The sequence below is a fragment of the Aphelocoma coerulescens genome, chromosome 22 (genome assembly GCF_041296385.1).
Source record: "Aphelocoma coerulescens isolate FSJ_1873_10779 chromosome 22, UR_Acoe_1.0, whole genome shotgun sequence".
Taxonomy (NCBI): domain Eukaryota; kingdom Metazoa; phylum Chordata; class Aves; order Passeriformes; family Corvidae; genus Aphelocoma; species Aphelocoma coerulescens.
In genome coordinates, this window is record NC_091035.1 from 3380001 (window position 1) to 3407874 (window position 27874).

At 55.7% G+C, this 27874-nt stretch overlaps 2 protein-coding genes and 1 long non-coding RNA gene across 8 annotated transcripts in view; 1 reads left to right on the forward strand and 2 right to left on the reverse strand.

Annotated features, from left to right (window-relative positions):
- The window catches only part of CHMP7 (charged multivesicular body protein 7), a 10854-nt gene extending 6407 nt beyond the window's left edge, over positions 1–4447 (reverse strand). For both annotated transcript variants that reach the window (XM_069035436.1, XM_069035435.1), the window contains exons 1-5: positions 4091–4447; positions 2986–3160; positions 1530–1715; positions 740–873; positions 321–369 (exon numbers count right to left, since the gene is read on the reverse strand). In XM_069035436.1, the coding sequence (XP_068891537.1) occupies positions 321–369; positions 740–873; positions 1530–1715; positions 2986–3160; positions 4091–4380 (834 nt within the window). In that variant the 5' untranslated portion in view covers positions 4381–4447. The remainder of the gene's footprint in view (positions 1–320; positions 370–739; positions 874–1529; positions 1716–2985; positions 3161–4090) is intronic.
- Positions 4448–6782: 2335 nt separating this feature from the next.
- On the reverse strand, positions 6783–12609 carry LOC138121763 (uncharacterized). Of its 5 annotated transcripts, none has more exons than XR_011156245.1 (3): positions 11753–12609; positions 11335–11501; positions 6783–8691 (listed from the first exon to the last, which is right to left on the reverse strand). It is a non-coding gene; the product is annotated as an uncharacterized lncRNA (long non-coding RNA). The 5 variants fall into 5 exon arrangements; XR_011156246.1 differs by having other exon boundaries at positions 11335–11516; XR_011156247.1 differs by lacking the exon at positions 11753–12609 and having other exon boundaries at positions 6783–8110; positions 11335–11717.
- A 650-nt stretch (positions 12610–13259) lies between these two features.
- LOC138121600 (tumor necrosis factor receptor superfamily member 10A-like) lies at positions 13260–27840 on the forward strand. Its single transcript, XM_069035291.1, has 10 exons — positions 13260–13466; positions 18655–18787; positions 19396–19524; positions 19903–20017; positions 22861–22946; positions 23060–23149; positions 23271–23311; positions 23962–24063; positions 24579–24648; positions 24735–27840. Exons 1-10 carry the CDS (start codon positions 13419–13421, stop codon positions 25010–25012), a joined length of 1092 nt encoding a protein of 363 aa, XP_068891392.1. The 5' UTR covers positions 13260–13418; the 3' UTR covers positions 25013–27840.
- Positions 27841–27874: the final 34 nt, after the last annotated feature.

Below are 27874 nucleotides of genomic sequence, written 5' to 3' on the forward strand. Positions count from 1 at the left end.
AAACTGACAAATTAAAAAATACTTCAAAAAAAAAAAGGGCCAGGAGTCGGATTTTGTTGATTCCCAGTGGGTCCCTTTCAGCTCGGGATATTCTGGAATTGGAAGTGTCATAAAAACAAACAGGAATCCCTGAGGCACACACAGAACAAGTGGGTTTAAGAGTTTATTTCCACTTCCCTTCATAGAAATAAAATAAATCCTGATCTTCACCTTAAGGAGAGCTTTGGCCTCAGAGGCCCCCACCTGAGCACCCCTGGCATGAAGCCCCCACGTTTAACCCTGGGCATGATCCAGGACATTTCCCTGGCAGTTCCACTTACCAGCTGCTTCTTCCCAGCTCTACAAGCACTCCTGGCATCCTCTTTACACCTGGAAGATGGAAAAAGAGTGGGAAATGTATTCCTTGGCCAGCAGTGGTTATTTTACACACCACAACCACCCTGTGCCTCGCTCTGAGGGGACCACAAGGGAGCATTTTGGATGTAACCACCCTCAAACCGCTGCTGATTCCCAGAAATCCTTGAATGCATTCCAAATCCTTGCAAACATTCCTCACAGCCATTCCCTGCACCTTGTTTTCATAGGGATAGAGGGAACACAGGCTGGAAAAGCTTCCCCAGCACACGGCTGGGACCGTTTTTGTTTATGAACAGGGAAGAATAACACGAGAACGCAGCTTCTAATTGTGGCCCAACGTTCTACACCCCACAGATGTTCCCACCACCCTTCCCCAAATTACTTCTCTGCTTCCTGGGAAAGGGACTCCACCTTCTGTGACAGCAGCTGCTCACTCTGCATCAGCTGATAAACTCCGATGTCCACGTCGTTCATCGGGGACACCTTGGCGTGGAGGCCTCGGGCAAACTTCACTATCTAAAATTAGATGGGCACAGGCTGGAGTCACTTCCCAAAAATCTGAGCCCTGCACCAGGAATACGTGCACTTGGAAGGAAGGAAAAGGAGTTTTTGCACTCCCAGTTTAGGCCTTGGAGTCATGAGGATGCCCCAGTTACCACAGTGCTTAATATGAAACTAGGCAGGATCAGGGATGAGCAGTGGAAATGGAAAGCCTTAACAGAACACCTGGGAGATTTAAAGCTGTCCCAGGGCTCTGGAAGTGGATAAATGGGAATGTCACACTTCCAAGGACTTCAGAACACTGCAGGGGAAGTGGAATCTCAGAGCTGTAGGTACTGGCAGACAGAAAAAGCTTCCACACAACGTGGAATTCCATGCTGATTCCAGAGGTGTGGAACGCTGTTTGTGTAGTTTGGAGTAGTCAACCTGCAGGATCTGCCAAGTTTTTTAACTCTTAAATTAAATAGGAACTATTACAAATGTTTGAAGAACCTGCCATGCAAAAAGTGGGGATTTCATGTCACCCACAACCAGGCGACAACGCTGGAGCACGTGGAATTTACCTTTCCAGACAGAGAACAGCCATTTTAGCCACCCAAGTTTTCTCTCCAGGCAGATGGAATGCAAGACAGGGATGATACCACCCAAAAGCAGTCACCTTGACCCTGTACCTTCTCTCCATTCTGTTCCAGGATGGTGACCCTCTTCTCCTTCTGCAGCTGCAGCAGCAACAAGTAGAAGGTCCTTTCATCCGGGCAGAGCCCGGCACAGAGGGAACGGAGCTCGGAGAGGGCGACCACGGGGTGGGAAGAGAGGGCAGAGTTCTGGTAGAGGCGATAAACTTCCTCTGCCTTCTCCTGCAAGGGATCCAGGGATGCTGTCAGCCCACACAGCATTCCTGCTCTTCCCAAACCCTCCCACACTTCCTTCCTCCCAAACTTGGACACTTCCTATTTTATTCCGGAGGGACTTTCAGAATGAGCTGTAGGGAACTCTCAGAACAGCTGTCCATGAAAACCAAGACTCCGCTCTTGACATTCCCTGAAACGTTGTGGAACAGCACAGGAACCCCACAGGCAATCAATTGGCTTCCCCTGCACTTCCTGGAAATCCCTCCCCAGGTTTGAACCACATAAAAATTCCTGCCTTTAAAGATTTCCTGCTTTTCTGCTGCACACAGTAACCCAGACACCACAGCAAGGCTTGGGGCTGCTTCTCCAGTCACAGAGGAACAGAGAGGGAAAAGGGGCTGGGACAGGATCCCAGGGAATCCAATCCCATGGGAATGCACATGCTCCCAGTGAAAGCAGCTTGGATAATGCCCAGGGAAGCTGGGCTGGTGGGACATTGGATTGCCAGGCTCCATCCCCTGTTCCTCCCTGGAACAGATGGAGCTCAGGATGAGAGCTCCTCATGTCCTCAGCTCCAGCCTGGGATTCACAGCAAGCTCCCAGCACAGTTCTTGCCTTCCTAGACAAGCAAGGAATCCTGTCCCTCCTTTCTCTTGGAGACAGTGAAAGGTCATTGTCAGAACCATGGAGTGGTTTGGGATGGAAGGACCTTAAAGCTCATCCAGTGCCACCCCTGCCATGCCCAGGGGCACCTCCCGCTGTCCCAGGCTGCTCCAGCCTGGCCTTGGGCACTGCCAGGGATCCAGGGGCAGCCACGGCTCCTCTGGGAATTCCATCCCAGCCCCTCACCGCCCTCCCAGCCAGGAGTTCCTTCCCAATATCCCATCCATCCCTGCCCTCTGGCACTGGGAAGCCATTCCCTGTGTCCTGTCCCTCCATCCCTTGTCCCCAGTCCCTCTCCAGCTCTCCTGGAGCCCCTCCAGGCCCTGGAAGGGGCTCTGAGTTCTCCCTGGAGCTTCTCCTTCTCCAGGTGAGCACTTCCAGCTCTCCCAGCCTGGCTCCAGCCCTTGGAGCATCTCCATTCGTTTCAAGGAACATCAGTAGGTCCAACTCACTTCTCACCCCCAAGGTCCTCCATCCATCTCTCTCCAGACTTGGAACACCTCAGGAGCACCAGTGAAGACCTGCTCAACCCTGACCCTTCCTCCCCAGCACACGGAGCAGCTCCTGGTTTTCCTGCAGGTGCACAATCTCGGGAAAGCTCTCAACAACTCACCTGAAGCAGCTCCACGTAAATCAGAACCTCCTCTTCCTCGGGAATTTTGCTGTCCCCCAGCACGCTGGAGAGGGTCCACTTGAGGGGCTTCAGGATGAAAACTCCCACACCCCACGAGATCCAGCTGCTGTCTACACTGGCCATGAAGTCTGACTCCCTCTGGAGCTTCCCACGTCTAGGGAAAAGATAATTCACGTGGAACTGAACACAGTCAGTCTGAACCTTGGAAATCCTCCACATCCTCAATTCCAGTGGCATTTTCTATCACCAGATCCAGCTCAAACTTGAGGTCTTATTGCTGGAAGCACACAGAGGTTTCCACTCCTCCTCACCTTCCTCTGGATCCCAAGTGCCTTTTGTTTACTCTTTCTCCCCTTCTGCAAGTTTCTCCCAGTTTTCTGACTCGAAACTGATGAGGCATCAAATGAGGAAATGAACACGGAGGGTCAGTTTTAGGGTAATCAGCTATTTCTGGATAGTTCTGTTTCTATATTAAATTGCAACAACAGCTTCTCAGATCTACTGGTTTTGATTTTCAGGTCATCGACAGAGCCCCTGCTGTTTTGAGCCTCTTCGAGGTACCCAGGCTCCAGCTGCACAGCACAAAACCTCTGGTTGCAAACAGCAGCTCAACACATCCCCCATGCCCCGGCAGCTGCGGCACCTCAGCATTCCAGGGAACACCACCCCGCTCAACACCAACATTCCTGTGGGATCCCCGGCACAACCTCCTGCGAGCCCCTGGCTGAGCTCTGATTCCCTGTCCAGCTTTACCTCCCACAGGCCTCCCAAATTCCACACACAACACAAACCGCAATTCACAGAATCCCAGATGGGTTTGGGTTGGACGGACCTTAAATCCCCCCCAGGGCCATCCCTGCCATGGGCAGGGACACCTCCCACTGTCCCAGGCTGCTCCGAGCCCCGTCCAACCCGGCCTTGGGCACTGCCAGGGATGGGGCAGCCACAGCTGCTCTGGGAAACCTGTGCCAGGGCCTCACAGTGCAGAATTCACCCTCCAGGCTGGCACAGCACGGATCCATCGCCAGCCGCATCCCCCTGACACCCCCCACACCCTCCCCAAGGCCGTCCCCGACCTCTTTACCTGAGCAGCTCCCTAAGGACGGTGCCCAGCCCCAAGGGGACGCTGCCTCGCCGCTCGAAGCCGTTCTGCAGCTCCCTCAGGCACGTCCTCACCGCGCCCCTCCGCCGGCCGCGGGCCAGCACCAGCCCGACCCAGAAGGCCATCTTGCTGTCCCACTCGGTGCTGTTCACCTCGCGGCTCTGCTTGAAGGCCGAGAACAGGAAGGCCATGCGCTCGTCATCCGTCTCCCACTCCGGGGGCAGGTCCCCGGCCGGGGCCGGCCCAGGGGGGGCCTCCCCCGGGCTGCACATCTACGCGAGCCCCCGGCTCGGCCGCGGCCTCCGCCCGGCCCGGCCGCCCGCCCGCCTCAGGGGAGACGCGCACGGCGCATGCGCGGTGCCACCCCCGCGCCCCCCCCGCCTCACTTGGAGTGGGCCGCGCCGTTCCCCCCCCGTCAGCCCCCGCGGTGGTACGGCCCGAAGGGACGCAAGGGCTCCGCCCCAATTCCCCCCGGGACCCCGCGTGGTGACGTCATATGTGACGTCATACGTGATGTCATCGCGGGCGGTGAGGGGCGAAGTTCGGGACTATCTGTGTCTATATATAATAATTATGTAAATAATATATGTTTCCCATACATATAATATAGAAAGTCTATGTTCTATAGTATTCGTTTTATATTCAACATTCTTCATAATAGTGACATTAATTTAATATTAATTTATTATTATTAATTTTCATCGTATACCACAAAATAATACTTACGATGATAACAGATAATAATAGATAATAACAGATAATAATAGATAATATAATGTACATACAGCATAAACTATATAATAAGAAAACTTTGAAAAGGAATGTATAATATCACAACCAAATATTAATTAGCATCTAATAATAGGGATATAATATAAGTATATTATATAATATTATATCATAGATAGGATATAATAGAATCTATTTATAGTATATAATACTATATTGTAGATATGATAGAATACTATATTATCATTAATTAATATATAATGTATCGAATTTGATATGTTATTGTATAGTCTATAATAATCTATTATTATTCTATTATATCACATCACAATGTGTATTATATATGCTTGTATAATATACAATTTATAGAGAATTGTATGTAATATTATATATTTTAAAATATTATAATACATATTAGAGAGCTTTTATTTATATTTGCATAGTCCCTATAGATATAAAAAAGAATGCGTATCTTATATAAATATTAATATTAATGTTAATATAATATTAATATAAATGTAATATAGGTATAAAGATGATATAGATATAGATATAGATATAGATATAGAATAAACATAAATATACTATATATATTAATATTAATATATGCAAATATGAATGCTTATGAATATGAATATATGTATGGAGAGGGATATAATATAAATATAAATAAATATAAAAAATAAAAATGAAAATATAGATATAGATATAGATATAGATATAAATATAAATATAACATAAATTAAATCTAAATTAAGTGTATATTAAATATAAATATTTACCCAGGACACCTTTTAATTGCCTATTATTATAGTTATTATATTATTTTCTATATATAAATATTTGGGACCCCTTTGGCTGGGGTCAGACCCCACTGTGGGTCCCACTCTGGGGCTTCTCATCCTTGTCCCTGTGTCCTCCTGATCCAGGCAGGAGCAGCCCTGTTCTCTGCTCCGTGGAATCCTGGAATTCCAGACTGATTTGGGTTGGAAGGGACCTTAAATCCCACCCCATCCCATCCCATCCCATCCCATCCCATCCCATCCCATCCCATCCCATTCCATCCCATCCCATCCCATCCATCCCATCCCATCCCATCCCATCCCGTCCCATCCCATCCATCCCGTCCCATCCCATCCCATCCCATCCCATCCCATCCCATCCCACCCCATCCCATCCCATCCCACCCCTGCCATGGCAGGGATCCCTTCCCTTATCCCAGCTGCCTCCAAGCCCCATCCAGCCTGGCCTTGGACACCTCCAGGGATCCGAGGGTAGCCACAGCTTCCCTTCCCTTCCCTTCCCTTCCCTTCCCTTCCCTTCCCTTCCCTTCCCTTCCCTTCCCTTCCCTTCCCTTCCCTTCCCTTCCCTTCCCTTCCCTTCCCTTCCCTTCCCTTCCCTTCCCTTCCCTTCCCTTCCCTTCCCTTCCCTTCCCTTCCCTTCCCTTCCCTTCCCTTCCCTTCCCTTCCCTTCCCTTCCCTTCCCTTCCCTTCCCTTCCCTTCCCTTCCCTTCATCCCCCAGCCCCAAATCTGGGATTTTCCAGAGCAGGACTCGACGCTGCTGAAAAAGCGGGAAGCAAACAGGATCCTCTGGAATTTAGGGAGAAGCCAAGCAGCCCTCAGCGAGTCGGGACACGGAGCTGCTGCCATGGGGAAGGGATTTTCCAAGGCTGCTGAGCCGGCCTGGAGCTCACGCCAAGCTCTGGCAGCCACGGGTGGAGCTGCTTCCCTCTCATCCCCGTTTTTTTCCACACTTGGAGTCTGATTCAAAGTGTCTCGGGGAGGAAAGGGAATTGAAATTGGAATGAAAAAGCCAGTGATGGTCCGAATTCCCCAGAATTCGGTGACACCACCTTGGCCCTGCTCCGCTGGCCAGCCCCAGATGTGGCAGGGATGGCAGCAGGTCCCAGAGCTGCCTCTAAACCGATCCATGGAAATCAGGGAATGACTCAGCACACGCAGGGTTTATTTTTAGCTCCTTCCAAGCTGACATTTCTTATTAATCCCTCCACTTCCAGCCCCAAAAGAACACCATTTTGTGCCATTCCCGCCTGAGGAGCTGGGATTGCTCCCACCAGAATCCAGCCTGGCTTTAAGGAGGGCGCGTTCTGGGTGTTATCAGGGAAAAAAAAACCGCTGATCCAGGAAGGAAAGGGCAGCACGGGATCACGAGGCTTTGTTCAAAGGAGGCCCACGGGGCTCTGTTTGTCAACCTGAGGGATTTGGCCTTGATCCGGAGGTGGCTGGAGCAGGCATCACATGTTTGGGGATAAAAAGAGCCAAGGATGATCTGATCCTGCACTGCTCCGGATGAGAAACTCCCCGGATCCCAGCTGGAAGCTCAGCAGCTCCTCATGGCTGCTCCCCCGCAGCGGGATGGGGAGAGATTCGGGAGTCCAAGTGGGAGAGGAAGAGACACTGAGATAGGAAATGCGGCTGTGGAAAAAAAAACGTGATGTAGTTCACAAGATAGAAATTAGAACAGAGATTGGCTGGAGAAGGTATGCACGTGCTCTGAGAAATTTGGGATTAAAGGAATGCAAACCAAGGAATTCCTTCCTGGCTTCCCATGGCAGGCAGGTGCTCAGCCCTTCCCAGGGAAAGCAGGGATCCAGCACATGAATCTGGGAAGATAAATCCCATTGTTCCAAACGTTCCTGGTTCCCTTCTGTCCTTCCTGGGAAAGCAGGGATCCAGCACACAAATCTGGGAAGATAAATCCCATTGTTCCAAATGTTCCTGCTTCCCCTCTGTCCTTCCTGGGAAAGCAGGGATCCGGCACCGGTGTTTGGGAAGATAAATCCCATAGTTCCAAACGTTCCTGCTTCCCCTCTGCCCTTCCTGGGAAAGCAGGGATCCAGCACACGAATCTGGGAAGATAAATCCCATTGTTCCAAACGTTCCTGGTTCCCTTCTGTCCTTCCTGGGAAAGCAGGGATCCGGCACCGGTGTTTGGGAAGACAAATCCCATCATTCCAAACGTTCCTGGTTCCCCTCTGTCCTTCCTGGGAAAGCAGGGATCCAGGGATCCCTGTGTTTGGGAAGATAAATCCCATCATTCCAAATATTCCTGCTTCCCTCTGCCCTTGCCAGGTGAGGCCCCACCTCAGAGCTGGCCTGGGACACAGCACAGGAAGGACGTGGAGCTGCTGGAGTGATTCCAGAGGGGGATTCCAGAGGGATGGAGCAGCTCTGCTGTGAGGAAAGGCTGGGAGAGCTGGGATTGTTCACCTGCAGAGGATTTGGGGTGGCCTCATTGTGGCCTTGCAGTGCCTGGAGGGAGGAAAGTGGGAGGGAGACAATTTCCGAGGCGTGGAGTGCCAGGACACAGGGAATGGCTTCCCACTGCCACAGGACAGGGTTAGGCAGGATATGGGGAAGGGATTCTTCCCTGTGAGGGCGAGGAGGGGCTGGGATGGAATTCCCAGAGCAGCTGTGGCTGCCCCTGGATCCCTGGCAGTGCCCAAGGCCAGGCTGGAGCAGCCTGGGACAGCGGGAGGTGCCCCTGGAGCATGGCAGGGGTGGCACTGGGATGAGTTCTAAGCCCCCTTCCCAATGCCCAACCCCTTCCATGATTCCATGATTCTCCACCAGGGTTACCCTGCTGAACATTCCTGTGGCCAGGGATGTGTCCTGTCCCAGCTGTGTCCAGTCCCAAAGTCTCGTTTCCTGTCCCGCTGGAAGCAGGAAAAGCCGGGAGGTCGTGCGGCCCCACTGAGCAACACCGAGAACGCCTCGCTGGGAACGACCCCGGCTTCAGCACAGAACCCAAAACAGCTCCCACCAGCAAAACTCAACAACTCTGGGCTCCCTCCCCAGCCCAAACCGGCACAATCCCTCCTGGAATTTCAGCTCTGGGAAAAGAAAACCAAACAAAAAAAACCCCCAGCGGTGTAAATTAATTAACGAGATAGAAATGAAAGCGTAGATTGGCTGGAGAAGGAATCCATGTGCTCGGAGAAATTTGGGATAAAAGATCCAGGGCGTCCTCAGGGTTTAACTCCCCAAAAACAATCTTTAATTTGCCTCTGGAGCTGGGGTTTGGGTGCAGGGTTTGGGTACGGGGTTTGGGTGCAGGGTTTGGGTATGGGGTTTGGGTATGGGGTTTGGGTGCGGGGTTTGGATGCAGGGTTTGGGTATGAGGTTTGGATAGGGGGTTTGGGTATGGGGTTTGGATAGGGGGTTTGGGTGCAGGGTTTGGGTACGGGGTTTGGGTGCAGGGTTTGGGTGCAGGGTTTGGGTACGGGGTTTGGGTGCGGGGTTTGGGTGCAGGGTTTGGGTATGGGGTTTGGATAGGGGGTTTGGGTATGGGGTTTGGATATGGCGTTTGGGAACAGGGTTTGGGTATGGGGTTTGAGTACGGGGTTTGGGTACGGGGTTTGGATAGGGGGTTTGGGTATGGGATTTGGGTATGGGATTTGGGTAGAGGGTTTGGGAACAGGGTTTGGGTACGGGGTTTGAGTACGGGGTTTGGGTACAAGGTTTGGGTACGGGGTTTGGGTACGGGGTTTGGGTGCAGGGTTTGGATAGGGGGTTTGGGTACAGGGTTTGGGTACAGGGTCTGGATATGGGGTTTTGCAACACCCTCACCCTCTCCTTCATCCCAGAGCTCCTTTTAAGTCCTGGTTCGCGGGGAGGGAATGAAGGAGTGAAAAGATCTGAGCTCAGCCTCTGCATTCCCTGTTCCTTTCCCCCGTTTTCAGGGCTCTGGGCTGGCAGGGGAAGGACAAGGGTTCCTTTAAAGGGTTTATTGCCCACGGGCTGCCTGCTCGGAGGTTGGGAAGCTGCCTCAGGAAAGGGGAAGGGAGAAAGGATGAAAAATCCACCTGCTTGCCCCGAGCACCTCCCAAACCCCAAAAATAAAACAGGCGAAGGAAGTGAGGGCAGAAATCTGAGACCCCCTTGCCACAGAGGGGAAACTGAGGCACGGAGGGCTGGGGTGGTTTGCCCAGGCTTGCCCAAGGAGGGAAGGAATTGAGCTCCGTTCTCGTGCAGTTCACAGCCTGCAAGAGGTTGTTTTTTTTAAAAAAAATTATTTCTCTGTTTCAAAGAGGAACTTGGAATTTATGAGACAAATAACTCGTTTGTCAGGGGGGGCCAAGGGGGGAAGAGGTCAAAATTATCGCGTGGCCTCAGCTCCCTCGCAGGCACCAAAACAGGCGGGAGGCAACAAAGAACTGGAGGTAAAACTGAGCCGTGATGCTCAAAAACAAAACCCGAACGGTCACGTACCCCAGAGCGGGCTGAGGGCCACGGCTCCGAGCGAGCCACTCTGGGATGGGAGATTAGAGCCTCCCACAGCCGCAGCTTTGGCAGAGCGGGATGTTGGACAAACAGACGCTGAGTCAGACGGGACAGGAACATTTGGAGGGTCTGAAGTGGCAGCGTGTGCCACAGGAGGAGCCTGTGTGGGGTTACCCATTAGCTGCGATCAGGCTCAGCTTTCCCAGTCACCCGTTTGTTATTGCTCTGTTCCCTGGGGGAATTTCAGGCTCCAGCCCTCCCTTCTCTCCACGGCCAGCCAAGCTCCAGCTCCAACTCTCCCGCTCGTTTCATTCTCCCCTTGCAGCAGAATGAGCAAGCCAGGGGAGGACTGAACACCCCAAAACCACGCTGGGTCCCCGCTCTTCTTCTCAACGTGCCCAGTTTCCCCCCACGGTGGTGTTGGGGAGCAGGCTCCTGGCTCCAGGGGATAAGCAGGCTGGGGGTGATAAGGCCTGGAGGTCTGGCCCTGGCAGATAAACACGGACCCCTTTCTCACCCAGACAGCCTGCCCAAAATCCACCCGAAATGGAAGCCACTGCGCTTCCTCCAGGAGAAGGAACGATGTGTCTGCCCAGTGTCCCACTCCTGGGGGTGGCCGGGCAGTGGGAGGGGGTGGCCATGCTGACCTCTCTCCACAGCTTAAACCCCCTCAGGCCGGACCCTGAGCCGCCCTTGTCCGGAGCTGGGTGTAAATACCTCCCTGTGGTTTGGCAGCGCAGATAACTCAGGGCGGTTTTGTAAATGGGGAGACTGAGACGGAAAGAGAAAACCCTGAGGCTTCCCAACGAGTGTTTGGTGGGAGGAGGATGGGATCCCGGGCTCTGGATGCTGAGGGTCTCCCACTGCTGGGATTGATGCCTTAGGTTTGAACTTTTTTATTTTCAAGCCCTGCACTGCCTGGTGTGTAACTCTGGAGTTCCCTGGAGCCTGTTCACTTCTGCTCTCTGTGCCAGGCAGACATAACAAAGCCTCTCCGGGCCTGCTCTCCAAGGACACCCAGACCATCCTAGGCCCAAAATGTGTAAACCAAAAGCCTTTGAGAGGGGGGTGAGCTTGGGGAAACTCCATCATTAACTGAAGCTTTAATTGGGGAATTAACCCTGCTATGCAAATGAACCAAACCTATAAAAGTGTGAAGAACTCGTGACCTGGGGTCCACCTTGGGGCCCATCTTGGCAGTGGCCTCTGGCTGCCCAGGGGTACCTTTGAAGGCCTTTCACATAAATACCCACCTTATTTCCTTACTCCTGTCCAGTGTCTGTTTTGAGGTGGCCTCTCAAGGCATCAGCTTGGCCTGGGAGCCGGGACAAACCATGGGGCAAACTGCCACGTTCCACTTCCGTGTGCCCCTTCCTGCACATCCCGATTTATCCCGGCTGACTTCAGGCACGGCAGCTCCCTAAAGAGCATCAGGCTGAATTTTCAGAGAGAGGGTGAACAGGGTCCTGCCCCATCCCATTTGCACATTTATTAGCATTTAGTCCTAGGCCTAAACCTCATCCTAGTTCTGGCCTAACTGCAAAATGAATCATTCTCTAAGGACTGCGGTGACTTCAGCTGCAGTCAGTGGTATCCAAAGCACAGAGCACATGGTTTTGGTTAAACAAAAGGCCATACATACTTTTTGGGGCTTGTAATAGAGGTACCCACCCAGGAAATGAGCAGGAACTCTTCTTCTCCTCGAAATCACACTTCAGCTTCATTAATGGTGGTTGAAATAATTCCCCATGCAAGGAGACAACCAGGCGGCCACTGTTTGCCCAGCCACGAGTGCAGTCACCAAAGAGAATATCCCAAATATCCACATCCTGCATGGATGAGCTCTGATCCCACCGATGCAGTTGGATCCAAGGAGCCTTCCTGCCTTCCTGCCGGTGTGATGATGGGCTCAGCAGCCCCTTGGCACCCGGGTTGTGGACGCACGGAGCCCTTTCCCTGGCGAGCAGCGATCTCTCTGGAGAGCAGCATTTTCCCTGTAACCCTGCCTTAGTGCTGGCCCTGTTTTCAGGGACACCTGGAATGTGTTACCTGCACATTCCTCTGCCTCCGGCACTGCTGAGGAAAGCAGCGCTGCAAACTTTTTAACAGCCTCCGGTGAGTCACCAGGGAGGTGACAGGAAGGGACCTCGGGACTAACGCAGAGTTCAGGACTAGGAAAAGATTAACAGATTAATGCGGAGTTCAGGACTAGGAAAAGATTAACAAGCTTCCCTTGCCTCGGCTTTCTCTCAGAATCACGATCCTGGAACAGAGCTGGAAAAGCTCTCCTGGAGCCCCTTTAGGTACTGGAAGGGGCTCTGAAGTCTCCCGTGCCTGTCCTTCCCAAAGCCTCTCCATTCCAACACTCCCGGCAGCCATCCCACCGCACCTCCACCATCCCAGTAAGATCAGACTTTTCTCGGAATTAATTTTTCTCCCGTGATAACGTGCACCAGCAGAGCCGTTTGTGTAACAGCAGAAAGTCCAAAGATTTAACTTTTTACGGGTTTTTTTTCCCCTCCATTTCGAGTTCTATCCCACAAAAAAAAAAACAAAACAAAACAAAACAAAAAAAAACAAAACAAAAAAAAAAAAAAAAAAAAAAAAAACAAAAAACAACCACCAAAAAAACACACACAAAAAAAAAGTACAACCGAGGCGGAATTTCCCCACTTCCCAACTCAGGGGTGAGACGGCGAGCTTCTGCAAGGCTGCCCTGCTGTGCCTTTGCGCCTTGAACCCCACCAGAATCCCGGGATTTCTCACCAGGGCACTGTCCCCTCAACCCCCTTCTCCCGGAACACAAAAACCCCGCGGCTTTGCTCGCTCGAGCCCGATGAGTGATAGGAAAAAAATGCAAAATGGAGGGAGAAGCAACACCCTGAGGAATCATTCCCGAGGGCTCCCGTGTGGTTCAGGAGCTTTGAAAGTGATTTGGTCACTTGAGGGGTGAGAAAAAACGTGAAAATAAGTGACGCTAAAAACCCAGAAGTTCTGTGAAAGCCAGTTCAGCTTCTCGGGCAAACCAACCCTCACATGAAAACCTCCTGCGGGTTTCGTTCACTTAAAGAACACGCGGAGGTTGCACAGAGGGGACCTGCGCTGGGACAGCCCCTGTTTCCTCCTCTTCCTCGGTGTCCCGCCCCGCTGCTATAAAAGCCCCCCCTCCCGCCCTGAGTTCTTCATTCTGCGGACGCCGTGGTTTGGAGCGGCTGTCCCAGAGCGGTGTCGGGATCTGACCCGCTCCGTGCCCGCTCCGTGCCCGTTCCGCGCCCGCTCCGTGCCCGCTCCGCGCCCGCTCCGCGCCCGCCCTGCGCCTCTGCGCTCTCCGCTCACCATGCGCCGGCCCCGACGGCGCTGCCTCCCTCTGCTGCTGCTGGTCACGGTGAGTGGGGACGGGGCTCGTGGCGCCCTGGGGACCCTCCGGGAGCGCGGCCAGGGGGGTCCGGACCCGGGTCGGGGCTGCGCGGTGCTGCCGCGACATGCCCGGGCTTGCAGCGCCGTGAAGGGGCTCGGAGCGGCGGGGTGGGACGGGGTGCGGCCAGGGGCTGGGGGGGGGGGGGGGGAGGAAAGGTGAGATGGCGATATCGGGGTGTTTGGGGGCTGCCCTGGAAGCAGCAGCCTGGGAGGGGAATGGGAAGCGATGGGAAAGGCGATCTCACGATCACACGATCACACGATCGCACGATCACGATCGCACCATCGCACCATCGCACCATCGCACCATCGCACCATCGCACCATCGCACGGCGGGGACGGGGACGGTGATTACAGGCTGCAGGCTGGACCTGGGGCTCGGCTCCCAGGGTAGGGGATTTCCACTCCCTTCGCTCCCAAGCCGAGTTTGCCAGCTCCTGTGGATGTTTTAACACATCGGGTTGGGATGCGGGCGGCTCGGGGCTGGCCGGTGCAGGAATGCAACTCGCCCGAATGATGACCAAACCCATGGCACAAAGTTTGAGGATAGCAAACTCCGCCTGGGCATATCATAGCTCCCCGTGGATTGGATGCTGGAGAGTCGGGAAATACCTGAAGTATTCACTTGAAGTCGGGAGGATCCTGCTCTGGGTTTTATCCCAGAGATCTTGCCCTGACTTCTATCCCGGGGCTGGCCTGTAACCCCACGGCCCTGAGTCCGGCGTGCGCTGCTCCCGCAGCGCTGGAATTACATCAGCACCGCCCATTAACAGGTTTTTAGTGGGAGCTTCTCATCCAATTCCTTCTCTGCATTTTTTAGCGGAGTTTATTTAGACTGGCCTGATAGTCAAGCCTTACTAAACCCATCACCTAAGGCCACGCTCGTAACAGCGTCGTTTATTTTACTTTTTATCCTCCTTTTTTAACAAAGGGGGAGGGGAGCTGCTCGGGCTGATGATTCAGCGTGTCATGGTACGATATTGCGTCGTTGTGTCCTCTCTCTCTTGCATCACGACCTGGACACAGGCCACAGGTTTCTGAGGATGAGTGCCCTGGATCACTGAGTTTGCTGGAGCTCAAATTCCACGTGCGGGAATTCCAGGGGAAAATCCCCGCCTGCATCAGCCCCATGTCCTTGGAGCAGATGACATCAGGTGTCTGCCCGGCATCTCTTTTAGCCCTGGTTCTCTCGTGCTGCCCTCAGGGGCTGCGGGATGTTTTTCATCCGTGTTCATGTCAGGAGCTCAGCGAGGGGTCTATCCTCACCTGCAGGGTCCAGCTCCTTTTGGGATCACCTCGGGAGAAAAACAAATTGGGGATGGAAGCAGAGAAAGCTCAAAGCTTGATGCTTTCCCGAGCTCTTTCTCCAGATTTGATCCCCCAGAAGGAAGAGGCTGATGAGGGTTTCCCGTGGTGCCTCTAATTCCTCTGCCTCCAGGCTTTCTTGGGTTGTTTAGTGTGGGTGAAAACTCCCGAATTCCACCGTGGCTTGCCCACGATGCCTCGATGTGGCTCCTGAAAACAGAGGCCAGACGAGAGTCAGAGAATAAAAGCAGGGATTGATTTGCGGGGCCTTGGAAGGTTCACCCTGGGCAGGCCAAAGGCTCCACCCAAGATGGACCCCGGCTCACGGGTTCCTCAGCCTTTTATAAGTTTGACCCATTTGCATATCAGGGTTCATTCTCCAATTCTAACCTCCGTTAATGACGTAATTACCCCAAGTTTGCCTCTCCTCTTCAGAGGCTTTTAGTTCACACATTTTGGGGGCTGGGACAATGGAGGTGTCCTTGGAGAGCGAGGGTTTGTTATGTGTGACCAGCACGAGAGAGCAGCAGCTGAGAGGCCACAGGAGCCCTCAGAGTGACCCAGCAGGCAGCGCAGGATTGGAGAAATGTAAAAGTTCAAACTGAAGGCATCACTCACGGCTGGATTTTCCAGCCGGTGGTTTGGTCAGGGATGGCAGCAGGGTGCTGTGGGCTGATAACTTTATCGTGCACTTGTTGCTGCTCTCTGTAGATCCGTGAGATCCCGCGGCCGAGGGGCCTTTCCAAACTGCCGAGAGCGCCGTGCTGTCGCTGTGATCGCCCTCACAGCGTGGCACAGTTCAACAGGGAACAAACATGGATTTTTTCCCCTTGGGGACAGCATGGAAGTGGGACAAATTGTCCCTTTGCTCCCAGGATTTCCAAGACCGGAGTGGGTGAAGCCCTTGTGGCTGAAGCTCCTCAAGTGGATAAAAAAAAAGCACTTTGCAAACTTGCAAACGTTCCTAGCTGGGGAAAGAGAAGCAGAGCCAGGACCTGGGAGATGTAGAGCCAGAAGGCGTTGGAGGGACATGGATTTGATCCCTCCAGAGTCCGGAGCTGGCCCCGTTCCCGGGCTGGCCGGGGCGCGGGGGCTCTGTGGTGGGCTTTGTCCTCGCCGTGGCCTGGCCGGTGTCAGTGGTGGCTTTGTGGCTCTGCGTCACCCTCTGCAGCTCCCTGACCGTCCCAGACCTGCCACAGCCAGTTTTGCCTTGTCCTGGCGCGGGAAGTGTCCGGCAGAGGCGGGACCGGTGCTGGGACAGGGGACAGGACGGCGTCTCTATTGTTTGAGCCATTCCAGGCAGCTCCTGACTCACGGGGGAAATATTTGCTTTAAAAGGCAGATTTTACCCTCCGTGTTGGGGAGGGGAGAAGTACCTCCTGCAGCCCGTGTCAGTCCCTGCCACCCGGGGTGGAGGGGCAGGTGCTGGAGGGCAGGTTTATATCCATGGATATCCGTGGGGCAGGTTCATATCCATGGATATCTGTGGGGCAGTGCTGTAGGGCAGGTTTATATCCATGGATATCTGTGGGGCAGTGCTGTAGGGTAGGTTCATATCCATGGATATCTGTGGGGCACGTTCCTATCCATGGATATCTGTGGGGCAGGTTTATATCCATGGATATCCGTGGGGCAGGTTTATATCCATGGAAATCCATAGGGCAGGTTCATATCCATGGATATCCATGGGGCAGGTTTATATCCATGGATATCCATGGGGCAGGTGCTGTAGGGCAGGTTCATATCCATGGATATCTGTGGGGCAGTGCTGTAGGGCAGGTTTATATCCATGGATATCCGTGGGGCAGGTTTATATCCATGGATATCTGTGGGACAGTGCTGTAGGGCAGGTTTATATCCATGGATATCCGTGGGGCAGGTTTATATCCATGGATATCCGTGGGGCAGGTTTATATCCATGGATATCCATGGGGCAGGTTTATATCCATGGACATCCGTGGGGCAGGTTTATATCCATGGATATCCGTGGGGCAGGTGCTGGAAGGCAGGTTTATATCCATGGATATCCGTGGGGCTGGTTCATATCCATGGATATCTGTGGGGCAGGTTTATATCCATGGATATCCGTAGGACAGGTTCATATCCATAGATATCCGTGGGGCAGGTTTATATCCATGGATATCTGTGGGGCAGGTTTATATCCATGGATATCTGTGGGGCAGGTTCATATCCATGGATATCTGTGGGGCAGGTTTATATCCATGGATATCCGTGGGGCAGGTTTATATCCATGGATATCCATGGGGCAGGTTTATATCCATGGACATCCGTGGGGCAGGTTTATATCCATGGATATCCATGGGGCAGGTGCTGGAAGGCAGGTTTATATCCATGGATATCCGTGGGGCTGGTTCATATCCATGGATATCTATGGGGCAGGTTTATATCCATGGATATCTGTGGGGCAGGTTCATATCCATGGAAATCCATGGGGCAGGTTTATATCCATGGATATCCATGGGGCAGGTTCATATCCATGGATATCCATGGGGCAGGTTCATATCCATGGATATCTGTGGGGCAGGTTTATATCCATGGATATCCATGGGGCAGGTTTATATCCATGGATATCTGTGGGGCAGGTGCTGGAAGGCAGGTTCATATCCATGGATATCTGTGGGGCAGGTTTATATCCATGGATATCCGTGGGGCAGGTTTATATCCATGGATATCTGTGGGGCAGGTTTATATCCATGGATATCTGTGGGGCAGTGCTGTAGGGCAGGTTCATATCCATGGATATCTGTGGGGCAGGTTCATATCCATGGATATCTGTGGGACAGGTGCTGGAAGGCAGGTTCATATCCATGGACATCCGTGAGGCAGGTTTATATCCATGGATATCTGTGGGGCAGGTTCATATCCATGGATATCTGTGGGGCATGTTCATATCCATGGATGTCTGTGGGGCAGGTTTATATCCATGGATATCCGTGGGGCAGGTTTATATCCATGGATATCTGTGGGGCAGGTTTATATCCATGGATATCCGTGGGGCAGGTTTATATCCATGGATATCCATGGGGCAGGTTTATATCCATGGATATCTGTGGGGCAGGTTTATATCCATGGATATCCGTGGGGCAGGTTTATATCCATGGATATCCGTGGGGCTGGTTCATATCCATGGATATCCGTGGGACAGCCCTGTGCTGGCTCAGACACCAATGGCATTGCCCCTGTTGGGGACACTGAGGTGCCCAAAACCCCCCCAAAGCCTGAGGGGACAAATGTCCCTGAGGGAACATCGTCCCCCCGCCGTGACCCGGCCAGGGCGGAAGGAGCTGAGGCAGCAGAAAAAGGGCGTGGAGAGCTGGCGGAAACGTCCCTTTTCTTCCTGATCCGCAGCAGGATCAGAGGGAAAACGCAGGAACACGAGGCCGTGCTGTCCCCGGGAGCCCAGAGCGACAACCCGGGGGTTTCTTGTGGGCACCTTCCAGCCTTGACACGGGGCCGGTTTCCTCCCACAAACCCGTTCCTCTTCCCGACTCTCCCCTTCCACTCGGGGCTGTTGGTGCGCTCAGAAATTGGGGAAGGAAAAGGGGTCGTCAGCACCTCTTTGCCCTGCTGATAACCTGGCACCTGGAATTCCCCTGCAATCCTCCAGACCTCCTCCGGAGGCCTTGCCAAGGAAAAACTGGCCCTGGTTTGGAGGAAGTGCCTTTGGCTGAGTCAAGGGGAGGTTTGGCCGCTGGCTCTGGCAGCTCTGAGCCATCCCGGAGCTCCTCTCCCGCTTCACTGGGCACAGCAGCTCTCGCCCTTCCCTTTCTCCCCTTGCCCCGTGGGTTGGGGTGGTTTTTAACCCCAGTTTTTTGTGTATTTTTGAACAGGCGGCTGCTTTGGGAACCAGTGCTGTCACACTGAGGAGCAGGGACAGCTTGGATCTCCTGGATCAAGGCTGGGGAGGGAAGGACGATTACTACCTGGCAGCCAATGGCCTCTCTTGCCAGAAGTGCCCTCCAGGTGAGGTGGTCCCAGCGCTGATCCCACCTCTGCAGCCTCTCTGTGCTCCTGTTCTGTGTCCTCGCTCCTCCTGAGGGGCAGCACAGCTCCAGCTCCCCCCTGCTCCACTGTCAGGGATCTCAGCACTCATTTTGGGAATATTTTCCTTTTGTTGGCTCCTCATTTGCCTCCGAGCTTTGCTGGTGGTGGAATCACAGAATCCTTCAGCTTGGAAAAGCCCTCCAAGGCCACCAAATCCAGCCTGTGCCCGATCCCCACCTTGTCACTGCCACTTCCATCATTCCTTGGACACCTCCAGGGGTGGGCACTCCAAACCTCCCTGGGCAATTCCAAGGCCTGGCCACCCTTTCCATGAGGAAATTCCTGCTGCTGTCCACCCTGAGCCTCCCCTGGCCCAGCCTGAGGCCGTTCCCTCTCCTCCTGTCCCTGTTCCCTGGGAGCAGAGCCCGACCCCCCCGGCTGCCCCCTCCTGTCAGGGACTTGTGCAGAGCCACAAGGTCCCCCCTGATCCCCCTTTGCTCCAGGCTGAGCCCCTTTCCCAGCTCCCTCAGCCTCTCCTGGGGCTCCAGCCCCTTCCCCGTGTGCTCAGAGTTGCCTTTTCTCCTCAGGCACCTACGTTGCAGAGGAGTGTAAAGAACAGAACGGCTCTGGCAGGTGTGTGCCCTGTGAAGATGGGGAGTACATGGAATATCCAAACGCCCTCCGGCAGTGCCGGGACTGCAGGAAGTGCAGGGAAGGTACGAGCTGGAGGGGGGATGGGGGAGCAGGGCTGATGGCTCAGGCTGGGTCCAGCTGAGCTCTCTAAGAGCACAGTGTCACCTGCAGTGTCCCCAGAGAGTGGCTGGGGCTGGAATTTGTGCAGACCTCCTACATCTGTTGTGCAAAGCTTGGACACGAGACCTCCGCAAGGAGCAGGAGGACGAGGCTCCCGGCAGCACTGGAAGCTGCTGGTGGAGTTTGATCCAGGCACTGCTTTTCCCTTGGTACGGGCAGCTGTGGGGCAGGAAAGGCCGAAACTCAACAGCAGGGAGTGACCTGCTCCTCCCTGGCCCCGCGGCTCAGCTGGGGTCGGAGCGGAGGAGCCGGGATGGAGCCGTGTCCCCTCTGTCCCCCAGATCAGGTGGAGGTGAATGGCTGCCAGCCCGTCAGGAACACGGTGTGCGCCTGCAGGAACGGCACCTTCTGCCCGCCCGACCACCCCTGCGAGATGTGCCAGAAGTGCCAGCCCAGGTGGGTTGGGTGATGCGGTGGCTGTCGGGTGACACGGTGGCTGTCGGGTGACGCGGTGGCTGTCGGGTGACGCGGTGGCTGTTGGGTGACAGGGTGGCTGTTGGGTGATGCGGTGGCTGTTGGGTGACAGGGTGGCTGTCGGGTGATGCGGTGGCTGTTGGGTGACACGGTGACTGTCAGGTGATGCGGTGGCCGTCGGGTGACACAGTGGCTGTTGGGTGACAGGGTGGCCGTTGCGTGGTGCGGTGGCCGTCAGGTGACACGGTGGCTGTCAGGTGACATGGTGGCTGTCGGGTGATGCGGTGGCTGTTGGGTGATGCGGTGGCTGTCGGGTGACACGGTGGCTGTTGGGTGACGCGGTGGCTGTTGGGTGATGCGGTGGCTGTTGGGTGATGCGGTGGCTGTCGGGTGACACGGTGGCTGTTGGGTGACGCGGTGGCTGTTGGGTGACGCGGTGACTGTCAGGTGATGCGGTGGCCGTCGGGTGACACGGTGGCTGTTGGGTGACAGGGTGGCTGTTGGGTGACACGGTGGCTGTTGGGTGACACGGTGGCCGTCGCGTGGTGCGGTGGCCGTCAGGTGACACGGTGGCTGTTGGGTGACACGGTGGCTGTCGGGTGATGCGGTGGCTGTTGGGTGACAGGGTGGCTGTCGGGTGATGCGGTGGCTGTCGGGTGACACGTTGGCTGTCGGGTGACGCGGTGGCTGTCGGGTGACGCGGTGGCTGTTGGGTGACAGGGTGGCTGTTGGGTGATGCGGTGGCTGTCGGGTGACAGGGTGGCTGTCGGGTGATGCGGTGGCTGTTGGGTGACGCGGTGACTGTCAGGTGATGCGGTGGCCGTCGGGTGACACAGTGGCTGTTGGGTGACAGGGTGGCCGTTGCGTGGTGCGGTGGCCGTCAGGTGACACGGTGGCTGTCAGGTGACATGGTGGCTGTCGGGTGATGCAGTGGCTGTTGGGTGATGCGGTGGCTGTCGGGTGACGCGGTGGCTGTTGGGTGATGCGGTGGCTGTTGGGTGATGCGGTGGCTGTTGGGTGATGCGGTGGCTGTCGGGTGACACGGTGGCTGTTGGGTGACGCGGTGGCTGTTGGGTGACGCGGTGACTGTCAGGTGATGCGGTGGCCGTCGGGTGACACGGTGGCTGTTGGGTGACAGGGTGGCTGTTGGGTGACACGGTGGCTGTTGGGTGACACGGTGGCCGTCGCGTGGTGCGGTGGCCGTCAGGTGACACGGTGGCTGTTGGGTGACACGGTGGCTGTCGGGTGATGCGGTGGCTGTTGGGTGACAGGGTGGCTGTCGGGTGATGCGGTGGCTGTCGGGTGACACGTTGGCTGTCGGGTGACGCGGTGGCTGTCGGGTGACGCGGTGGCTGTTGGGTGACAGGGTGGCTGTTGGGTGATGCGGTGGCTGTCGGGTGACAGGGTGGCTGTCGGGTGATGCGGTGGCTGTTGGGTGACGCGGTGACTGTCAGGTGATGCGGTGGCCGTCGGGTGACACAGTGGCTGTTGGGTGACAGGGTGGCCGTTGCGTGGTGCGGTGGCCGTCAGGTGACACGGTGGCTGTCAGGTGACATGGTGGCTGTCGGGTGATGCAGTGGCTGTTGGGTGATGCGGTGGCTGTCGGGTGACGCGGTGGCTGTTGGGTGATGCGGTGGCTGTTGGGTGATGCGGTGGCTGTTGGGTGATGCGGTGGCTGTCGGGTGACACGGTGGCCGTCGCGTGGTGCGGTGGCTGTCGGGTGATGCGGTGGCTGTTGGGTGATGCGGTGGCTGTCGGGTGACGCGGTGGCTGTTGGGTGATGCGGTGGCTGTCGGGTGACACGGTGGCCGTCGCGTGGTGCGGTGGCTGTCGGGTGATGCGGTGGCTGTTGGGTGACAGGGTGGCTGTTGGGTGACACGGTGGCTGTCGGGTGACGCGGTGGCTGTCGGGTAATACAGTGGCTGTCGGGTGATGCGGTGACTGTCGGGTGACGCGGTGGCTGTTGGGTGACACAGTGGCCATCGGGTGACGTGGTGGCTGTTGGGTGACAGGGTGGCTGTTGGGTGACATGGTGGCTGTCGGGTGATGCGGTGGCTGTCGGGTGACAGGGTGGCTGTTGGGTGACAGGGTGGCTGTCAGGTGACACGGTGGCTGTCGGGTGACGCGGTGGCTGTCGGGTGACGCGGTGGCTGTTGGGTGACGCGGTGGCTGTTGGGTGACACGGTGGCTGTCGGGTAATACAGTGGCTGTTGGGTGACGCGGTGGCTGTCGGGTGACGCGGTGGCTCCCATGTGATGGGGTCTGTGCTGGAGCGTTGCCTTTTTGCCAGCCTGGGAATGAACCTCTGGGTGATTTTAGTGAGGAGGTAATATAAAAATGGGTCTTTATTTGGAGGCCTCCAGGGGCAGTTATGGAGGAGCTCCACAAAAGTCTGCTCACACGGGGCGAATACAGTTTTTATAGGTTTTAGGAAATTAGCGTAATTGATAAAAAGCACCAATTAGGATGGGTGGTGGTGCAATTCCCCCTCAGGTCAAGCGCCTCCTCTGGAGCCCCCCCTCAGCACTGGCTGTACTTTGTCCATGAAATGTATCCCCAAGAGTTGTTCTCAACCTTGGTAGCCAGGAATAACCAGGATAGGATAAAGGCCTTGTGCTCTGCGGGGCTCGGAGCTCTGGAATTCCTTTTGTCTTTTTGCTTAGGGAAAGGCCATGGAAAATTCCTGGGAAAACTAGCCACTGATACAATGATCCACAAACACACGTGTAAAGAACACAGGGAACACATAAGGAAAAAAAAAAGCAAAAACCAAAATGGCATCAGAGCTGCAGCTGCTGAGCCCGCCCTGTCTCCCCCTCTCCCAGGTGTCCCGAGGGTCAAGTGGTGCTGAAACCCTGCACACCCTACAGTGACCTCCAATGCGGTCCTGCCACGGACACCGGCTCCTCCTGTGAGTGGGGGAATGCTGCGGGAGGCCAGACGGGCTGAGGGGTGGGGGGTGGCAGCTGCTGCTGAGGGGAAACCCGGAGCAAGCTGCCCACACCCCTGTTTGATCTGCTTTAGACCCCTGGCCCCTCATCCTGGCGGTGCTCACGGTCACGATCCTGTTTGTGCCTGCAGTCTGCTTCTGGTGGTGCCGCTGCCGCTCCCCAGGTGGGTGCAGGGGACCCCTGGAGCACCCGCCTGGGCTGGGGGCTCTGCACCGGTGTGGGATGGGTGGGAAGAGGGCCCTGCCTGGGGGAAGAGAGATCACAGCCCTGTTTCCATCTTCCAGGGGATGGGAGACCCTCGAGCAGGAGGCCCTACAAAATGGTGGTGAGTTCCCGCGGTGGCAGCGGGGGAGGGCTCTGCCTGTGGGGTGAGGTGAGGTCCCCCTTGCCCTCTGCTCCCCATGTGGCCAGCAGCTCCTGGGAGGGCTGGAGGAGCAGAGGATGAGGCTCATCCAGGAATTCCTAGGAAGGCTGGAGGAGCAGAGGATGAGGTTCATTCACCATTTCTGGGAAGGCTGGAGGACCAGGGGATGAGGCTCATCCAGGAATTCCTGGGAAGGCTGGAGGAGCAGGGAATGAGTCTTTTCCAGCTGTTTCTGGGAAGGCTGGAGGAGCAGGGGATGAGGCTCATTCACCCTTCCTGGGAGGGCTGGAGGAGCAGGGGATGAGTCTTTTCCAGCTGTTTCTGGGAAGGCTGGAGGAGCAGGGGATGAGGCTCCCTCCCTGTAGGGTTGTGGGAGAGCTGGGCCAAGCAGAGGAGGCTCTCTGGGGGTGCCCTGGATGCTTCCAGCCCCCTCCTCAGTGCCATTAACCCTTCACTGGCGGCAGTGCTGGCACATGCAGGGTCTCCGGTGGAGATCCCAGGGTGGGGGAGGGCTTCAAGCTCGGGATGAGCAGGCGATCCATGCCCTTGGATCCCAGGGTCCTGCCTTCCCTGGGTCACCCACCACGGTTTGTGCTTCTCCCCTGGCACAGACCTCCATGTTCCGGAAGCTGCCGTGGTACACGGGGACAGAGGACAATTCCATCAACGAGCGCTTGCAGAGCCAGCAGCGTCACCCGGCGGCAGAGCCCGTGGTACGTGAATGGCACCCTCTGCCCCTTCGTGCTCGGCCACGATCTGATCAGCCTGGGGGGCTCCCAGGGCTGGACTACTCAGGGAGGTGGTGAAGGGTCTCTTGGTGGGATGAGGGTGGTGAAATCCGCTCGTTGCAGTCGAGTGCCAGAGCCCTCGGAGGGTTTAACGCTGATGCTGAGCAAACGCAGCTCGTGTCTCCCCCATCTCGGGGCCTGCTGCTGTCCCAGAGCCAGGAAACACGGATGTCCTGGGGGTGGGGGGGTGGTGGTGTCCTGCCCCAACAGCCCCAGGAGAGAGGGAGAGGGTCTCCAATCCCCACAGATCACACACTGGTGCTGGGGCTGGGTGGGTGCTGCAGGACATCGCCATTCCAGGAGTGACATCGCCATTCCAGGAGTGACACTGCCATTCCAGGAGTGACACTGCCATTCCAGGAGCGACACTGCCATTCCAGGAGTGACATCATCATTCCAGGAGTGACATTCTCATTCCAGGAGTGACATTCTCATTCCAGGTGCCGCAGAGTGGGAGTGACAGACCCAAGAGGAGGCTGGTTCCAGCGCCAGGGACTGACCCCATTCAGGGTAAGTGCTGGGGCCCAAGGGATGTGTGTGGGGCTGAGATTCCTGCCCCAGCTCGGCCCCTTCTGAGCTGTCCCCATCCCCTGCAGTGCTGCGGCTCTCCTTTTACATCTTTGCCAAAAAGATCCCCATGGACAACTGGAAGAAATTTGGCCGCAACCTGGGCCTGGAGGAGAACGACATCGTCCCGGACTGGACGGAGGACGCCTTCTACCAGATGCTCTACAAGTGGCTGAATAGGGAAGGCACCAGCGCCTCTGTGAACACGCTGCTGGAGACCCTGGACCGGCTGCACCTGGGTGGGGTGGCAGAGGACATCTCCTCCACGCTGGTCAACAATGGGACCTTTCAGTACGAAACGAGCTGAAGGGAGCGGGGCAGACACTGCCCCTCCCTCCTTTGGGCTAAATCTGTGAAATACCTCTCAGAACACTTGAATTTTAGTTGTTCATAGCTCTGCTGTGGCTCCTCTCCTTCTGAAGCCGTCACAGAGTTCAGCTGAGCCAGGAGGAGCTGATCCCCACACCAAGTACGAGCCTCGGGGTCCCCCCTCTGCTGGAGTTACAGGTTCGACGTTGGTGCTTCCTTGGTGACATCCAGGCTGGTTTCTGGATTTCACTGGGTCAGAGCGAAGAGTCTCAAATCATTTCAAGCTGCTCCTGGGACCACCTCGCTCGGAAGCGCCGGTACTACCCGGATATCCTCGGGATCAGCGCAGAGAAGGACTTTGGCAGGGTTTTAGGGAATCCCTGCGCTTTTTAAACTGGATCCTCCTCGTTCCTCAAAGGATTCCTGGCGTCGTGAAATGGCTTCTGCTTCTAGAACGTCTCTGAGTAAGCTTTATTCTGCGTGCTTGGTGGTTCTGCAAGCTCAGCTGGGGCCTCGAGTTACTTTCTGTGGACTAAGCTGTGTTTTACGTGGTTCTGATTGCTCTTAGGAACCAGTTTGAAACTGGACTTGGAGGGGAGAGTGGGAACGATTGACTTGCACTATGATCACTGGGGTTGCCTGAGGAAAGGGACAGCACAGGGACGGTCCAGCCCAGCCCCTGCCAGGAGCAGGGACGTCTTCCACTCCACCAGGTTGCTCCAAGCCCCGTCCAGCCTGACCTTGAATGTTTCCTGGGATGGGGCAGCTTATCTGGGCAGCCTCTCTGCCAGTGTTTACCCAGCCTCGTTGTGAAATCGTTCTTCCAAATATCTAATCTAATGTGACCCTCATTCCGTTTGAAGCCATTCCCGTGTCCTGGCACTCCAGGCCCTTGTCCAGAGTCCCTCTCCAGCTCTTCTGGAGCTCCTTTAGGCACTGGAAAGGGCTTGAAGGTCTCCCAGAGCCTTCTCCAAGCTGGACAATCCCAGCTCTCCCAGCCTGGCTCCAGAGCAGAGGGGCTCCAGCCCTCGGAGCATCTCCGTGACCTCCTCTGGCTTTGCTCCAGCACCCCCACATCCTTGTGATGTTGGAAGCTCCAGAGCTGCAGGTGGGGTCTCACCAGAGCTGAGGAGAGGGGAAAAATCCCCTCGTGGCCCTGCTGCTCCCGGGTTAGTTCGGGTTGGTTCCGTGGCCGTGCTGTCCCTGTGTCCCCAGGCAGCGTGGAGGGGTGAATGCACTGAGGTCCGAGCGTGACCGTGGGTACCTGCTGCCCATCCCAGCCCCGTGGGCAGCTTCTCAAAACATTTCTCACCCAGAGCTCAGGGACAACTTAGCTGGAAAAATTACTTGAGCTGCCACCCCAGCCCACCAGGACCTTCCCCAGTGTGGTGGGAGGGTGCCCAGCACCCCTCCTGCTGCCCTCCCCCCTTCTCCCCCACCCTCCAACGCTTCAAAAATTCCACATTCACAAGCAGTTTTGTACTTATTTATTTAGCAACCGTAAACATTACATATATTAACTTAAAAGCTATATAAAAATATCGGTTTTTTGTTATGCATGGTTGTGTGGTTTTGTACAGAGCTCTGGCCCAGCCAGTTTGCTATTTCCAGTTTTTTACATTTCTCTGTTTATGAAGGAAGAAGTTAACTTTAAAAAAAAAAAAACAAAACCAAAAAAATCCTCCTGGTTTGATTTTTTTTTTTATTCCCCCCCCCACCCCAGAACTCTGGTGAGGGTCCCAGAGGACACCAAGGTCCAGGGTCCCAGTGGACACCAGGTGCTGCTCCATGTGGCACTGAGGACTCAGCCCATGGAATCAATGCTCGGCCACCCCGGCATCCCGCCAGGAATGGTCCCCACCAGTCCCCAAGGGTCCCTTCTGCCAGGGAAAACCCTCAGCAGCCACCCTGGCCTTTATTTACCCTGCACCAGAGTCCCGTGCTTCGTCCCCTGTCCCTGTGTCCCTCTGTCCCTCGTGCCGGGGGTGGGACCAGCGGCGCTGACCCGGAGCTGCTCTGGGGGGCTCCGGCCCACCCGGCCAGGGCTCTGTGTGCTGCAGTAGCTGTGGTGCAAATCCATGCAGTGCTCAGTGAGAAAAGGGCTCTGCTCACCCCCCAAAAAAGCCCCCAGAGCTGCTCCCCAGCCCTTGCACTGCGGAGGGGATTTATCAGAGCGCGGGGCTGGGCTGAAAAGCAGGAGCTGGCGCTGACCTGCCCGGAGGGTTCGTGCCCAGGGGCCTCTCCTGGGGGTTCCCCCGTGCCCCCCGAGCGTGCAAAGCCGGGCAGGAGCTCCTGCAGAGCCAGGCACATGCAGGGCTCAGTGCCAGGCTCGGGTCCTGGCCCAGGGAGGGCGAACAGGACTCGGAAGCAGCGGTGAGTGCCCAGATCGTTGGAAAGGGAAAGAAAGCCGTGGTCCTACCTGCTCGCTGGGGCTGCCAAGGGGGAGAACACCGAGGGTGAGGCCACCGAGGGTGAGGCCACCGAGGGTGAGCTCGCTGGAGCTGCCACCTCGCTCCTGCATCCGTGGCTGAGGGCGGGCGTGCGGAATGAGAGGCTCCAAGGCGCTCCACGGGGCCAGCTGGGAAGAGGAGCAGTGTGGAGTGGGACACCGGGAGCATCCCCAGGTGTTCCTCCAGCAGCAGCCTCTGCCAGCGATGGGCTCTGAGGAGTTTTCCCCATCGCAGCTGGGGAGGGGTGGGGAGGTTTGGGTGCCTCCTGCCCTGCCTGGCAGCCCTGCAGGGACATGCAGAGTCAGTCCGATGGAAAAGCCACCTCGTGTTGTACCAGGGGTTTGGGTCCTGCAAGGCCTCGCTGTCCCTGCCTGTCCCAGGAGCGCTGGCAGGGGGTGATGGCATCACCC

What these genes read in the sequence shown, in the direction of transcription:
- LOC138121600 (XM_069035291.1), top strand. Translation starts at nt 13,419, where the DNA reads ATGCGCCGGCCCCGACGGCGCTGCCTCCCTCTGCTGCTGCTGGTCACG. An exon ending in CTCTGCTGCTGCTGGTCACG is followed by an intron (nt 13,467 to 18,654) that starts GTGAGTGGGGAC and finishes ATTTTTGAACAG; the next exon opens with GCGGCTGCTTTGGGAACCAG. An exon ending in CACGGACACCGGCTCCTCCT is followed by an intron (nt 22,947 to 23,059) that starts GTGAGTGGGGGA and finishes GATCTGCTTTAG; the next exon opens with ACCCCTGGCCCCTCATCCTG.